The sequence below is a fragment of the Ipomoea nil genome, unplaced genomic scaffold, assembly GCF_001879475.1.
Source record: "Ipomoea nil cultivar Tokyo-kokei standard unplaced genomic scaffold, Asagao_1.1 scaffold0728, whole genome shotgun sequence".
Lineage (NCBI taxonomy): Eukaryota > Viridiplantae > Streptophyta > Magnoliopsida > Solanales > Convolvulaceae > Ipomoea > Ipomoea nil.
In genome coordinates, this window is record NW_017617156.1 from 324,589 (window position 1) to 338,680 (window position 14,092).

At 33.6% G+C, this 14,092-nt stretch overlaps 1 protein-coding gene across 1 annotated transcript; it reads left to right on the forward strand.

Moving 5' to 3' along the window:
* Positions 1-8,648: 8,648 nt before the first annotated feature.
* On the forward strand, positions 8,649-13,846 carry LOC109176685 (methanol O-anthraniloyltransferase-like). The gene is made up of 3 exons (XM_019326092.1): positions 8,649-9,123; positions 12,189-12,724; positions 13,240-13,846. The coding sequence occupies exons 1-3, from the start codon at positions 8,680-8,682 to the stop codon at positions 13,652-13,654; spliced, it is 1,395 nt and encodes a 464-aa protein (XP_019181637.1). The 5' UTR covers positions 8,649-8,679; the 3' UTR covers positions 13,655-13,846.
* The last annotated feature ends 246 nt before the right edge of the window (positions 13,847-14,092 follow it).

Consider the following 14,092-nt stretch of genomic DNA (forward strand, 5'->3'; position numbering starts at 1 on the left):
ATTCTAGTATAACATTATGTACATTTTTGAACAGGGGTTTTTTTTTAAAGAAAAAATAACTGCCATACACTGGGGCGGGAAATTTCAAAAAAAAAAAAAAAAAAAAAAAAATTAAAACGACGTCGTTTTGCATCTGGGCGCACAGTGCAACGCGCGCCGTGGTGTAGGATATAAATTGCCGCAATGGGATAGGTTTGGCCAAGAAATTTTAAAAAAATGTAATTATATATTGGCCCAACATTTGTTATATTAAAACTTTTATTTTTTATTAAGTTAGTATATATATATATATATATATATATATATATATATATATATATATATATATATATATATATATATATATATATATATATATATATAGAATTAGGTTCTGGTGCGGTTAGGGTGTCCAGGTGCGGTTGTGCAGTTTAATCTGGGCCATTCATCTCGCTTAAATCAACGTCCAGGATTGTCAAAATTTTTATAAAAAAAAACGCGGTGACAATTTTGTAATTTTTGTATCTGGGTCAAAATTAAGGTGAGCCGGATCTGTGATTAATGTGCGTGAGTTTTGTATATAAGATGCGTGAGGTTTGTGCCTAAGGTGCGTGAGTTTTGTGCTTAATGTGCGTAGGGTTGTGCTTAAAGTGAGTAATTGTTAAAACTTAAAGTGTGGACTTTTGTGCTTAAGGTGCGTGAGATTTGTTCTTAATGTGAGTGGAGTTTGTGCTTAATGTGCGTAGGGTTTGTGCTTAATGTGTGTGAGGTTAGTGATTAATGTCACTAGTTGTTGAAACTTAAGTTCTGTGAGTTAATACTTAAAGTGCGTGGGGTTTGTGCTTAATGTGCGTGAGGTTGTGCTTAATGTGCGTGGGTTTTGTACTTAATGTGCGTGAGTTTGTGCTTAATGTCAGTAGTTGTTGAAACTTAAGTCTGTGAATTAATATTTAAAGTACGTGGGTTTTGTGCTTAATGTTCGTGAGGTTGTGCTTAATGTGTGTGGGTTTTGTACTTAATGTGCGTGAGTTTGTGCTTAAGATCTAACACTTAATGTGCGTGTTTCTATCATTTAAGGTGCGCCATTTTTAACTTATGCTTCTTTCTTACAGAAACGCGCGTGTTTTTTTTTTTTTTTTTTTTTTAATTTTCATTGATTTGAGCCGCTCAGATCTAACCGCACGGGAAGCTATACCCGCACCTGAACCCTTCCATATATATATATATATATATATATATATATATATATATATATATATATATATATATATATATATATATACATATATATATATATACACACACACACACACACACACACACACACACACACTAACTTTTTAATAGTTTGTAATTTTGATTAGTTTTTTAATAATTTACAAAGAAAGTTAGGTAAAGTAAAATCAAGTAGGGAAAAAATTTTCCCGTCTAAGTGTGAATGCATATTAATAGATTTGTAAGATTATTATTATTTTTATGTGTAAACCACGAGGTGATCTTGGTTTTTCTCTATCCGTTTAACTTTGTAAGGTCATTATTGCAAATGAGATTAGCAATATAAATGCATTTATTGTCTTTAACATTTAAATATTAAATTGTATAACTATACTTACATTTTTAATAAACTAATTCTGCTTTGTATCGTAAAATTACAACAATACTAATAAATTTTTATGCGTGCATCGCACGGGGCAAATACTAGGATATATAATGCATCAGATCATATGTCCCTCTTTCATTAACATGTAATTATTCTTCCTGCATTTTTTACATTAATTAGTGGTACAATTTATAAATGTGGTACAATTATCACTGGGGTCCACTTTCGATTTGGGTCGGGTCAAAGTGGATTCGGGTTCTTCGTAGTGGGACGAAGAGATTGATATATTGTACGCTCAAAACGTATAATGGGTGAATGAGATATTGATTCTCAAAGTAGACCCATTTGAGTTGGGAAATGAAGGGAAATAGTGGACTTTGTCCCACATTGGTTTGGAAAGAAGATTTGCCCCCCTTATATACAAGAGCTCTTTTGAAGCTTCTAGAATTGTATAGCATAGAGGCTCTCTCTCGCGGGGGGGGGGGGGGGGTGCAAATCAAAATCCAACTAGAAGAGATCGAAAAGGCTTGATTCAAGCCCGAGCTCGCGTGCGCCGGCACCTGCGGGCGCGAATATCGTCCAGAAATTGGCCCGCCTTGCGGGCTAAGTTATGCCAAGCTTCGGTATCATTTTCCAATAGAAATAGTCACTTGGCTCGGCCAAAACCGAGAGTGGTACTCTCGTGCTACAGAGAACGCGAGAGGTTGTGGTGCACCGAGAGAGCAAAACTCTCGTGCAACGGTGAACACGAGAGGTGTACTCTCGTGTTGCACCACAGCACGAGAGATGCATTCTCGTGTTGCTCTCGTGTCCTGAACCTGCACCCCAATGGTCAGAAACCCGAAAGTTCAGAAGATTAAACTCATCTGTTACTGGAATTAACACTGTTTTAATTCCAATTTTAAACCTGAGTTTAATCCTACTTAGTGGGTGGCTGTTATAGGTGTTACACAATTGGTTTTAATACAAATTTAATGGCCATGTTGAATGCTATCCCTCCAACATCCCTATATAAAGAGAAGTAGGACAGAAGCTTTTTACACAGCAAAAAACCAAAGGAATTCCAGTACTGTTTTGCTTCAAAACTTCTACTCTCTTCTTTACCAGCAGTGTTCTAAGCTTTGCTTTGTTTGTCGGGTTCTTTGTTTAGGTGCTTAAACAAAGAATCGTGGCACGTCTTATCTTGGAAACCTAGGCTACAATACTCCTAGGACTTGTGGGTGGTAGCAAATAAGGTTTTAAGGAAAAGAACATTACGTTCAAACTTGTGCTAAACCTATATCCAAACACTCCACCTTTTCCTTCCCAGTTTTCTGTTTTTCTCTTATAATAATAATTTTTCTGTAGAATTATTATTTTGGGATTTTTCAACCATATTACCCAACAAAATATACCAATACATTAATGAATTGTTTATTCTTTGCACCAAAAATAAAATTTCGTATACTATACAGGCATACAACCATATAGGAGAAGTCTTTCTGGTTTTCAAATGTAGGCAAAAAACTGTCTGAAATTAAAATGAAATGGTTTTGCCCAGACTCATCAAACCGGAGACCTTCAGGGCTCGTTTACTAATTGAAAATTTTCTCCAATTTTCTAAAATACTGGAGAATTGAAGAACAAATAAACAGAAAACATTTTTAATAGCACAGTTTCCGTTTTGAAAACAGGAAACAATTTTTTTAGTTTTCTACAAAATTGTAAAACTATTAAAAACTGTTTTCGAAATGGAAAAACAAAATAATCTATCATCTATTTGGCTATATGTCACTATAACTACTGGTTGTAGTATATTTTTAAACAAATACCCGGAGTATTGGGTTATCGATCCACAGGGAAGTGGAGCGTATTAAGAACTAGCTGCTAAAGTATTCTTATGAAGCTAATCATAATGATTATCATGGATGGTTGATTAAAACAATTAAAAGAAAACAAAGTATGCAGGTTTGTGAAAACAGTAGAGAGAATGAGATTCCTGTGATTCAAGTATTTAATCACCTAGTGTCACTCTAATGAACAATATTAAAACCCGGGTTTAAACAAGTGTGAGAATGCAAAAAGTGGAAAGAGTTACTCCCGTAATCTCTAACCTAAGTGAATATTCGCTCCCGCGATATAAACACACAACAATACAAGAACAAACATTCATAATAAATTCCTAACTACTACCATCTCCTGATGTGCAATAACTAAGAATCAAACTCCATAACATATTTGCCCTCTCCCAAGGTGGGACAGTTAAGTGTAATTGTGTGTGCCCTAAATTATGCCAAACTCCCGTTGTGACACAAAGATAGCGATGAAACAAGTAATTTTTATATACAACTACAGTAAAAATGTTATTTCATAACATCGAGTATGGCTTTGCCCAAACTCAAACCGGAGACCTTCAGTGTGTTAGAGTGACGTGATAACCAACTACACTACGAAACCATGCTTATTAAATCATTTATAATTTATAAATTAAATATTTGTTTTATAAATAAACAAAGTCATGTTTCATTTATTTAGCGTTAATTTCCAAAATGGTCCTCCGACTATGACCTTTTCTCAAATTGGTCCCTTGATTTTTAATTTTTCCAAAATGTTCCTCCGACTTGTGAATTTTACGCCAAAATGGTCCTCCGTTAGTTTTGGGGTTAAGTTGGTGTTAAAATGAAGGGTAAAACTTGAAATTTAGGTTTTGCACTCCAATTTAAAGCAATATGTGATTACTTTCAGCAGTTTGTGCACTTATTTATTCAAATTTGGTTTTTGCTCTCCTAAATCTGCAATAAAAATATGGAATAATCAACAAAAAGGCCAGAAATCTTTGCCTTGGGAAGTTTATGGATGAAGTTGAAGATGAACTTTTTTGGCCTTCCTTCTTGAAGTTTAAAGCACATATTGCTTCTTATAAGCTTTTGCTCCAAGCTTCCTTCTTTTCTTAGCCCAATAGATTTCCATTATTCTTATTGGGCCAACACCTCACCCATAAAGATGGACACCCCCACATGAACGATTGGGACAAACTTTCCCAATAAAATGGACCCTCCGGGAGGCAAATTATGTTGTGCATCCGTGTGCACAGATGCAAAAACGACGTCGTTTTACTTAAATAAAAAAAATCATTTTCGATTGCCGTTAGTTACGTAAACATATGTTCATAATTTTATAATTTCACATTATGAATTTATAGTTATGAAATTATTGATGTGTAGTTATGCAATTCTGAATTTATACTTATGAAGTTATGGATGTGTAATTGTATGCAATTCTGAATGTATAGTTATGAAGTTATAATTTCACATTCTGAATTTATAGTTATGAAGTTATGGATGTGTAGTTATGCAATTCTGAATGTATAGTTATGAAGTTATGGATGTGTAGTTATGCATGCAATTCTGAATGTATAGTTATGAAGTTATGGATGTGTAGTTATGCAATTCTGGATTTATAGTTATGAAGTTATGGATGTGTAGTTATGCAATTCTGGATTTATAGTTATGAAGTTATGGATGTGTAGTTATGCAATTCTGAATGTATAGTTATGAAGTTATGGATGTGTAGTTATGCATGCAATTCTGAATGTATAGTTATGAAGTTATGGATGTGTAGTTATGCAATTCTGGATTTATAGTTATGAAGTTATGGATGTGTAGTTATGCAATTCTGGATTTATAGTTATGAAGTTATGGATGTGTAGTTATGCAATTCTGAATGTATAGTTATGAAGTGGATGTATAGTGATGCAATTCTGGATTTATAGTTACGAAGTTATGAATGTATAATTATGCAATTCTGGATGTATAGTTATGAAGTTATGGATGTGTAGTTATGCAATTCTGGATTTATAGTTATGAAGTTATGGATGTGTAGTTATGCAATTCTGGATGTATAGTTATGAAATTATGGATGTATAGTTATGCAATTCTGATTTTTTTTTAAAGTCGGACGTCAAAACGACGTCGTTTTTGCAACCGTGTGCACCATGTATGGGACACACTAATTTAAAGTATTGTTTTAATTATACTACAATTTCATTTAATGATCATGGTCCACACAATGATGTGTGGACCATAGTGGCATAGTCCACTATATAACAATTGGAGTACAAGTTGCCAAGAATTAACAAGGTAAGACAAATAAAAAAGAGTAAATACTCAAAATGGTCCATCGACTATAGCTAAATTCACAAATTGATCCTCGACTTTTAATTTCAACCAATTAAGTCCTTAACTTTGTAATTTTAACACAATTTGGTCCTATGTCTATTTGACTGTTTGTTGACTATGATTTTTGAGGATATATATGTAATTCATGGTCCATCGTCGGTTTTTTAAGGTTTTGGTTGCATTTTCATACCACACTGTTACATTTGAATCCACTACCGAAAGCAATTTACCAAATCTGGTCGCCTTTTTTCATCCTCCCTTTGGATTCAATGTAATTGAGTTCATACCAAAGCGAAGAAGGCGATGTGTTTCCGAACCAGTGCAACGTCATCCTAGAGGACTCCACATGCTCCGATGAGAGCTGAAGGTTTTTCTGGAGATCGTTGATCACAGTCAACAAACGGTCAAATAGATGGAAGATCAAATCGTGTCAAAATTACAAAGTTAAGGACTTAATTGGTTGAAATTGAAAGTCGAAGACCAATTTGTGAATTTAGCTATAGTCGAGGGACTATTTTGGGTATTTACTCAATAAAAAATGTCCAATGCGCCATGTGTTCATTGGATTGCTTCCTGAATTGGGCCGAGTGAATTGAAGATCACCAAAAATGGGCCAACAAGCAAGAGTCCAACATTCCATTAAGGTTCTAATGGGGCTCATCCCATCATGCAAATTATGCTGTGGACCTAGGTCCAAAACGGCGTCGTTTTGCTTCAAAACGATGCTGTCTGAATTTTTTTTAAAAAAATATTGCTTCCTTCTTTGCCGTTAACTTGCCATTTGTCTTCAGAATTCGTTCATCTATATTCACAATTTTTGAATTCTATATTCACAATTTTTGAATTCTATATTCACAATTTTAGAACTCTATATTCACAATTTTAGAACTGAATATTCACAATTTTATATCTCAATATACAAAATTGCAGAATTCAATATTCACAATTACAGAATTGTATATTCACAATTTTTGAACTCTATATTCCCAATTATATCAACAGTATAACACAATTTATATTCACACTTTTTGAACTCCGTATTCACAAACATATTATTGGTTGAGGAACCGATGCGACTAACGGCACCGTACCATTATTCCATATGCGCAAAGCTGCGTCGCTTTGGAACTGGGTGGGTCTATGGCCGCATAACAATTGATCCTATCATGAGCTCATTTTTAATATCTTAAATGCTGATTTTTAAAGTAGTATAGATTCATATTTATGTAATATGCTAAAACTGAACCTCTAAAAAATGAACTTATACTATTCTAAAAATGAACTTATATGTTAGTGATCTACCTTGTAATGTGAATAATGATTGATCGTATGAATTTTTGGGCATTTTATACTAAAAATTTTATAAAACCAAACATATCCAAAAATATATAGAAAAATTATTTAAAATTTTAATTTTTTGGTTAGATTGATTTACATTTGTAAATTTTTATTTTTTTGAAAAGTACATTTGTAACTTCATTGATCATTATATCGTGGATCAGGATTCAACACATGCATTCTGAACTCTGTTCATACATATCATTAACATATTACACACCTTCAATTAACGGACTATGTATTTACAATTAACGTATTATATACTTTCAATTTATTTAAAAATGTATAATATGTTAACTGCAAGTACATGATTTGGATATCGGACCAAGATCCACATTGCATATTATCTAAGTAGACTCTAGTCTATATATGATATAATTTGCGGGCGTAGCTTTTATGTTCTTGCATGGGCTCAAAATATGTGCACCACATGGACTAGTGTGTGTTGTACAAAATGAATTCAACGACACATCACACTATTATAATGAAGTGAGTTTGAAATGAAACAATCCTAAAGCTTATAGATGCATGTGCAGCTCATGTCATCCAAGTCCAACAATATCATCATCCAGCTAGCAACTAATTTATGAAAGATATTATTTGCACATATATATTTAAGAACTATCAATGAACTAAATGCAACTTTAACTACTAGAGCCTAAATAATCATGAAACTCGCTAGCTTAGTTTTAAGATGAAGTAATTATCACTATGTCAGACGTTATAGCTCGTAATGAATGTGTAATATTATTTCTTTATAGATGGTTACAATTTTTGAGAGGCAAGATGTGTTAAGACTTGACCCTTCACGGACCTCCACCTAACATTAGTAAATGCGATCTATGCATATATACTAGAGACTAAATAATCATGAAACTCAACTATATTAGTAAATGCGCTAGCTCTATGCATGAGACAGACTTAAAAATTTACCCTCAAAAGACGAAGTCTCCCACCTCTGGAGCCGTAATATTTTGACCTGATAGAATTGTGGATGGGTAAATCATTCTGTGACTGCATCTTGAGTCTTCCAACGCAATTTACCACTTTGAAAACCTACTTAGTTTGTTAGACAGAGGCTGATGAAAGGCTAATTTTAACACCTTACTCCCGAAAATGTAGCAATAAAATGAGATAAAGTTGCGCCTTCCGTACTAGTTATACCTTTTGGCGAACTCCTCCCAACCCAACAGAGCATTTAGAAGGATATTTTGATCTTCTTCCGATCAAACATAGCATTTGGGAGGATGTAAATTACAGGCCCCGGGTCCCCCACCCCAATCCAATAGAGCATTTTGGAGAATATAAATCACGATTACTCAATGCCTTAGGACAGACATGACCGTATACCGGTGCACACAATTACACAAGAGATCTGTTTACTTTGTGCATAATTCCTACACTGTCGCTACCAAGGTTCAATAATGCTTGGTCCAAACGCTTGATCATAACACTACTAGTAGTATTAGTTTGCTAAGAACACCACTCCCACCAATATAACTCCACTTCTAGTTTAAACCACACAACATCATATATGTATATATAGCAAAGTTTTCATCTTCTCAATTCACAAGACATTTCCCTTTGCGATCGAATTGAATTGCAATGGCGCCACGGGTATTCTGTGTGAGAAGAAGCAAACCACAACTTATTTTGCCAGAAAGCGAAACGCAACGCGATGTGGTACAGGTGTCGGACATCGACGACCAAGGCAGCCTGCGAGTTCAAGTTGCGGTGTTGATGGCGTACAAGGTGAACGAGGAAATGAGAGGGATAATGGATCCAGTTGAGGAAATCAAGAGAGGGTTGGGCAAAGCACTTGTTTTCTACCACCCTTTGGCTGGGAGGATCATTGAAGGGCAGAATAAGAAGCTTGTGGTGTTTTGTTTTGATGAGAAACGGGTGTGGTTTGTGCCTGCCAAAGCAAATGTTGAGCTTGATGAGTTGGGTGTTGAGTCCTTGCACCCTCCTTGCCCACACTTGAATAAGCTTCTCCATCATGTGCCCGACTCCACTGGGATCACAGAGCGCCCTCTTCTACATATTCAGGTATCCTAATTAATTAATGCCCACACTCGCTTAACTCACTGTTTCACTATGCAGTATTTGAAAAAGGAAATCGAAGGTATTTGGTGAATTAGCTATTATCTATTTGGTATAATTTTTTTTTTTCAAAAAGCTAATTGACCAGTTTTTTGAATTTTAACATTTTGGAGTTGTGATTTTTTAACCAAGTCAAACAATTAATAGTGGTCAAACAAACTACAAGTCAAACAATTAATAGTGGTCAAACAAACTAAAATCGGCACAGGGCCATCAAGTAGGGCTGGATATTTCGGTTCGATCGGATTTAATCCAAACCGAACCGGAAAACCGATCGGTTTTCTATTTTTTTTTTTAATAATAATAGATATATATATATATATATATATAGATAAGGTGAGGTTTGAACCATTACTCATTTGGTTATAAACTAAGAGCTATAGCCACTAAGCTATAACCACATTTATATTTATATTCACATTTGTATGGTAATAAAGGTATACATTTTTCATTAAATGTTGCAAACTTCAAATATAATGAATAAAATTGTCCGTACTACATTCTTGTTAGACTAAAATATCATTATACCGTTATTACACCATTGCTATTTAATTCTAAAAATTTCATAATTCTATCATTATTATCATACACCTATATATATATATATATATATATATATATATATATATATATATATATATATATATATATATATATATATATATATATATAAAATTTAATTAACTATGAGATCTTTTTCCTATTCTTTAATTATTATTTTATTAAAATCATTATATAATTACTTTAATTGTTGATTATATTTTAATTAAATTATATATATATATATATATATATATATATATATATATATATATATAATTAATTATGATATCTTTTTTCTATTCTTTAATTATCATTTCATTAAAATTATTATATAATTACTTTAATTGTTGATTATATTTTAATTAAATTATATATATATATATATATATATATATATATATATATATATATATATATATATAAAATTAACTATGATATCTTATTTCTATTCTTTAATTATCATTTCATTAAAATTATTATATAATTACTTTAATTGTTGATTATATTTTAATTAAATTTCTATGAATAGTAAATCATATATGTGTGTATATATATAAAGATACACACACGTACCAATATATGTGACCAGGTACTAGATTAGAATTATAGATATATTATTTAATTATTGTAAAAATAAAATATAAATTATATCAAAATTGTTTATATTATTAATAAAAAATATATAAATTTTGTTCATATCTATAATTTTCAAATACGATGATTAAAATTTATTACTTTAAGAAATTGCGAAATATAATTTGAACTATAATTTGTAATTATTTGCATTTATCAATTTTGTAATGTTAGACATAAATTTTCGTGCATCACGCGTACAAAATGCTGATATTATATATATTTCATAATAATTAATAATTTTAACTCCTCAAGTCTTCAAATCTCAACTCCAAGTTGTAAGTCCCAACATTTGGTGTTTTAATAATTTTTATTTTTCAAATATTAACTATAGATGAATGATTCTTCATCTTGTCATCAACAAAACACTTCAAGTGGCACTCCAAGTGAGCCAATTGAACAATCAGTTAGGCAAAAAAAGAAACGTTCAAATAGTAAACTTTCACCAAAACCGAACCAAATATCGAACCGAAACTGAAACCGAACCGAACCGAACTTTTCAAACCGAAACCGAAACCAAAAAAACCGAACCGAAACCCGAAGTGCCCAGCCCTACCATCAAGTTTTGAACATCGTCCCCAACAATGTGGGGATTATGCTCAAAGTGAACAAATTCTTTATATGCATTTAGCTTATTTGCTGAGTCATTGAGTTACTGTCATTTACATTCTTCCAACCAAATGCTCTGTCGGGTGCCCCTAAGGGGGGAAATGAAGCATTTTAGGGGTCGTTTGGTTCACGGAATGTCAGATTACCTTAGGGAATGTTAGATTGGTGGAAATGTTAGATTACTGGGAATGTTAGATTCCTGTGTTTGGTTAAAATTGGGGTATGTAATATAATCATGTTTGGTTTAGGGTTATCTTTTATTCACACACTATAATATCCTTAACATATTTTCATATATTTTAATAAATTTAAAAATTAAAATAAATAAATAAGATAACGGTATCATATATAATTACATGATTTTAAAATATTAACTAAAATATTGAACTTGAGAAACAAAATTATTTTATATGCTAACCTAACATAATAAAAATAAAAAAATATATAATTACAAAAATAATTATATATATATATATATATATATATATATGTGTGTGTGTGTGTGTGTGTGTGTGTGTGTGTGTGTGTGTGTGTGTGTGTGTGTGTGTGTGTAATAAACTAACATAACTAAGGTTATCTTACATAACCTTATAAATTGAAGGGAATCACATTCCCTTCAAAATCCTATGTGGAGGGAATGTGACATTCCTGGGGAATGTTAGATTCCATGAGATAATGTGAACCAAACATAGGAATGTGAGCTTTGGAATGTCACATTCCCTTGGTTATGTTATATAACTTGAACCAAACGCCCCCTTAGTCCTTCCTTCAAAATTGTATTTTTTTATTTATGGTTCACACAAATGTGTGGACCATGATTCATAGATAATGATGGTCCTTCAATTTTTTTTTTGCTTTTTTGAATGCTAATGACTCTATTACATTGTAGTATCTGTTCAAACATACTTTCTATCTTTTAACTCGATCGCATGACCTCCCACATGAGAAATGTCATTACATACCATTTGAGCACAAGGTGCTTGGCCTTCAATTATTTGTCCCTAACTAATTAATTTTATCTGTCAATGACTTGGTGGTCTAGTGACACGAAATGAATGGCTTTAGAGATATGATATTGACTATTTGTACTTGAGTAGGTTGAGAGGTATTGATCTGACTCTTTGTATTTCAAGTAATTATGAACAAATACGTTGATTAATATATGCAGTAAAAAGTTATAAAATATATCCTTATAAGAATATATTATAACTCGTTTGATCATGCAGTTAACTCGTTTCACTTGCGGTGGTTTTGTATTGGCCATTCGCTTCAACCACACCATGATGGATTCCCAAGGCTTAGTTCAGTTTCTAAACTCAGTCGCCGAATTGGGGCACGGCGGCGCCACCGCACCCTCCATTTTACCCGTCTGGGAAAGAGACTTCTTAAAATCGAGGCCAACCCCACGCATCACATGCACACACAGAGAGTTCGAGGAGTCCGACGAATCCAAGACCGCAGTGTTCCATGGGAAATCCGTCGACGTAGAAAAGCTGCTAAAGAATCTCCGGTGGCTCTTCGGCGAGACGCTCGTGTTCGGCATGCTCATACTCAAACGCTCCTTCACCTTCGGCTCCAGAGAGCTGCAGGCGATCAAGGATCAGTGCCTAGAAAACTGCACCACCTTCGAGGCGCTCACCGCGTGTTTGTGGAAATGCCGCACCGCCGCTCTCAATCCGCACCCCGCCGCGACGGTGAAGTTAACGTTTCTCGTCAACGTACGAGAGAGATTGCAGGGCGGCACCTACGAGTTGAATCGCGGGTACGTTAGACACTCATTATTTTTTTTAATAATATTAATATATTTGAATAAGTTTTAGATAATGTTGGGCCAAATCTGACATTCCGCTCTTGAAAATGTGATGACAGTCTATTAAGAAATAAAGTTGTGTGCATTCGTTACTAGTAATAGCTTTTGGTGTGAATGGTAATCCTTTGATTCTAAGAAGTGATATTAGAACCAGGTTACGGGCTTGAGTTAGCTTATTAGCCAATTTAAACTTATTTGACCTAGGTGTTTGACTTGATTAAACAATTAATTAGAGTGTTTAATTAATTAACTTTCTGTAATAATTTATTACTCCAAAATGCTAAAATTCAAAAAGCTGTTCAAAGAAACTTTTTCAATCAATTTTTAGAGAAAGACATTTTGTAGATAATCAGCTAACAGCTAATTTACCAAATATTTTTCTACAATTAACTAATGCTATTAACTAATCAAACTCATTAACCTAATCAGCTACCATCTATTTACCAAAAACTCCTTTGTATTTACAGGTACTACGGCAACACGTTTGTGTCGGTGGCAGCGGCCACCACGGCGGAGCTGCTGTGCAAGAACCCGGTGGCGTACGCGGCGGAGCTGATTAGGGAGGCCAAGAATAATGTGAACGAGGATTATGTGAAGTCCGTGGCGGATCTTATGGTGCTTAAGGGCAGGCCGAAGTGGTCGGTTCTTAGGAACTTATTGATTGCGGACAACACGCGATTGGGATTGGACGAGGTTGATTTTGGGTGGGGCAGGCCCATGTTTGGTGGGGTGGTGTCGGTCAGTTATGGTGTTGGCTACTTGGTGCCTCATAAAAGGATGGAAGACATTAATAAGGGTGTGTTGGTAGCACTAGCTTTACCTCCTATAGTTATGGGGAAATTCCAAAATGAGATTAGGGAGATGATTGGAGGCCATAAATAAATTCAAGAGTTACACCCATTTGGACAATTTATTGAGCAATTAATAAGGTACACGTGAATTTTAATGACTTGTTGAGTTAATAAAAATATCAAATGGAGGAAGATCAGACGATGAAAAACCAAGGAGACCAGACAAAGTTTCATTTGGAATTTTTTTTTGAAAAAAAATAAAAATAAATAAAGCTACTATGTACCAGGACTATGTGGTCCAATGGTATCCGGGTTGGACTTCCACTTGGAAGGTTGTGAGTTCGAGCCTCAGTGGAGGTGTTATTAGCTCTTTGTGTTTCAATAGGTTGAGAAAGTATATGAACAGATACTACAATGTAATAGAGCTAGTAGCATTCAAAAAAAAAATAAAGCTACTATGTGGTCTGATCAGTCTGATCTATATATCCATGAGTATTATAGTAGATAGTTGGAATTTTTTTTTTTTTCA

Coding starts and splice junctions, on each gene's coding strand:
- LOC109176685 (XM_019326092.1), top strand. CDS start 8,680: ATGGCGCCACGGGTATTCTGTGTGAGAAGAAGCAAACCACAACTTATT. Junction 9,124..12,188: donor GCCCTCTTCTACATATTCAG/GTATCCTAATTA, acceptor TTGATCATGCAG/TTAACTCGTTTCACTTGCGG. Junction 12,725..13,239: donor ACCTACGAGTTGAATCGCGG/GTACGTTAGACA, acceptor TTGTATTTACAG/GTACTACGGCAACACGTTTG.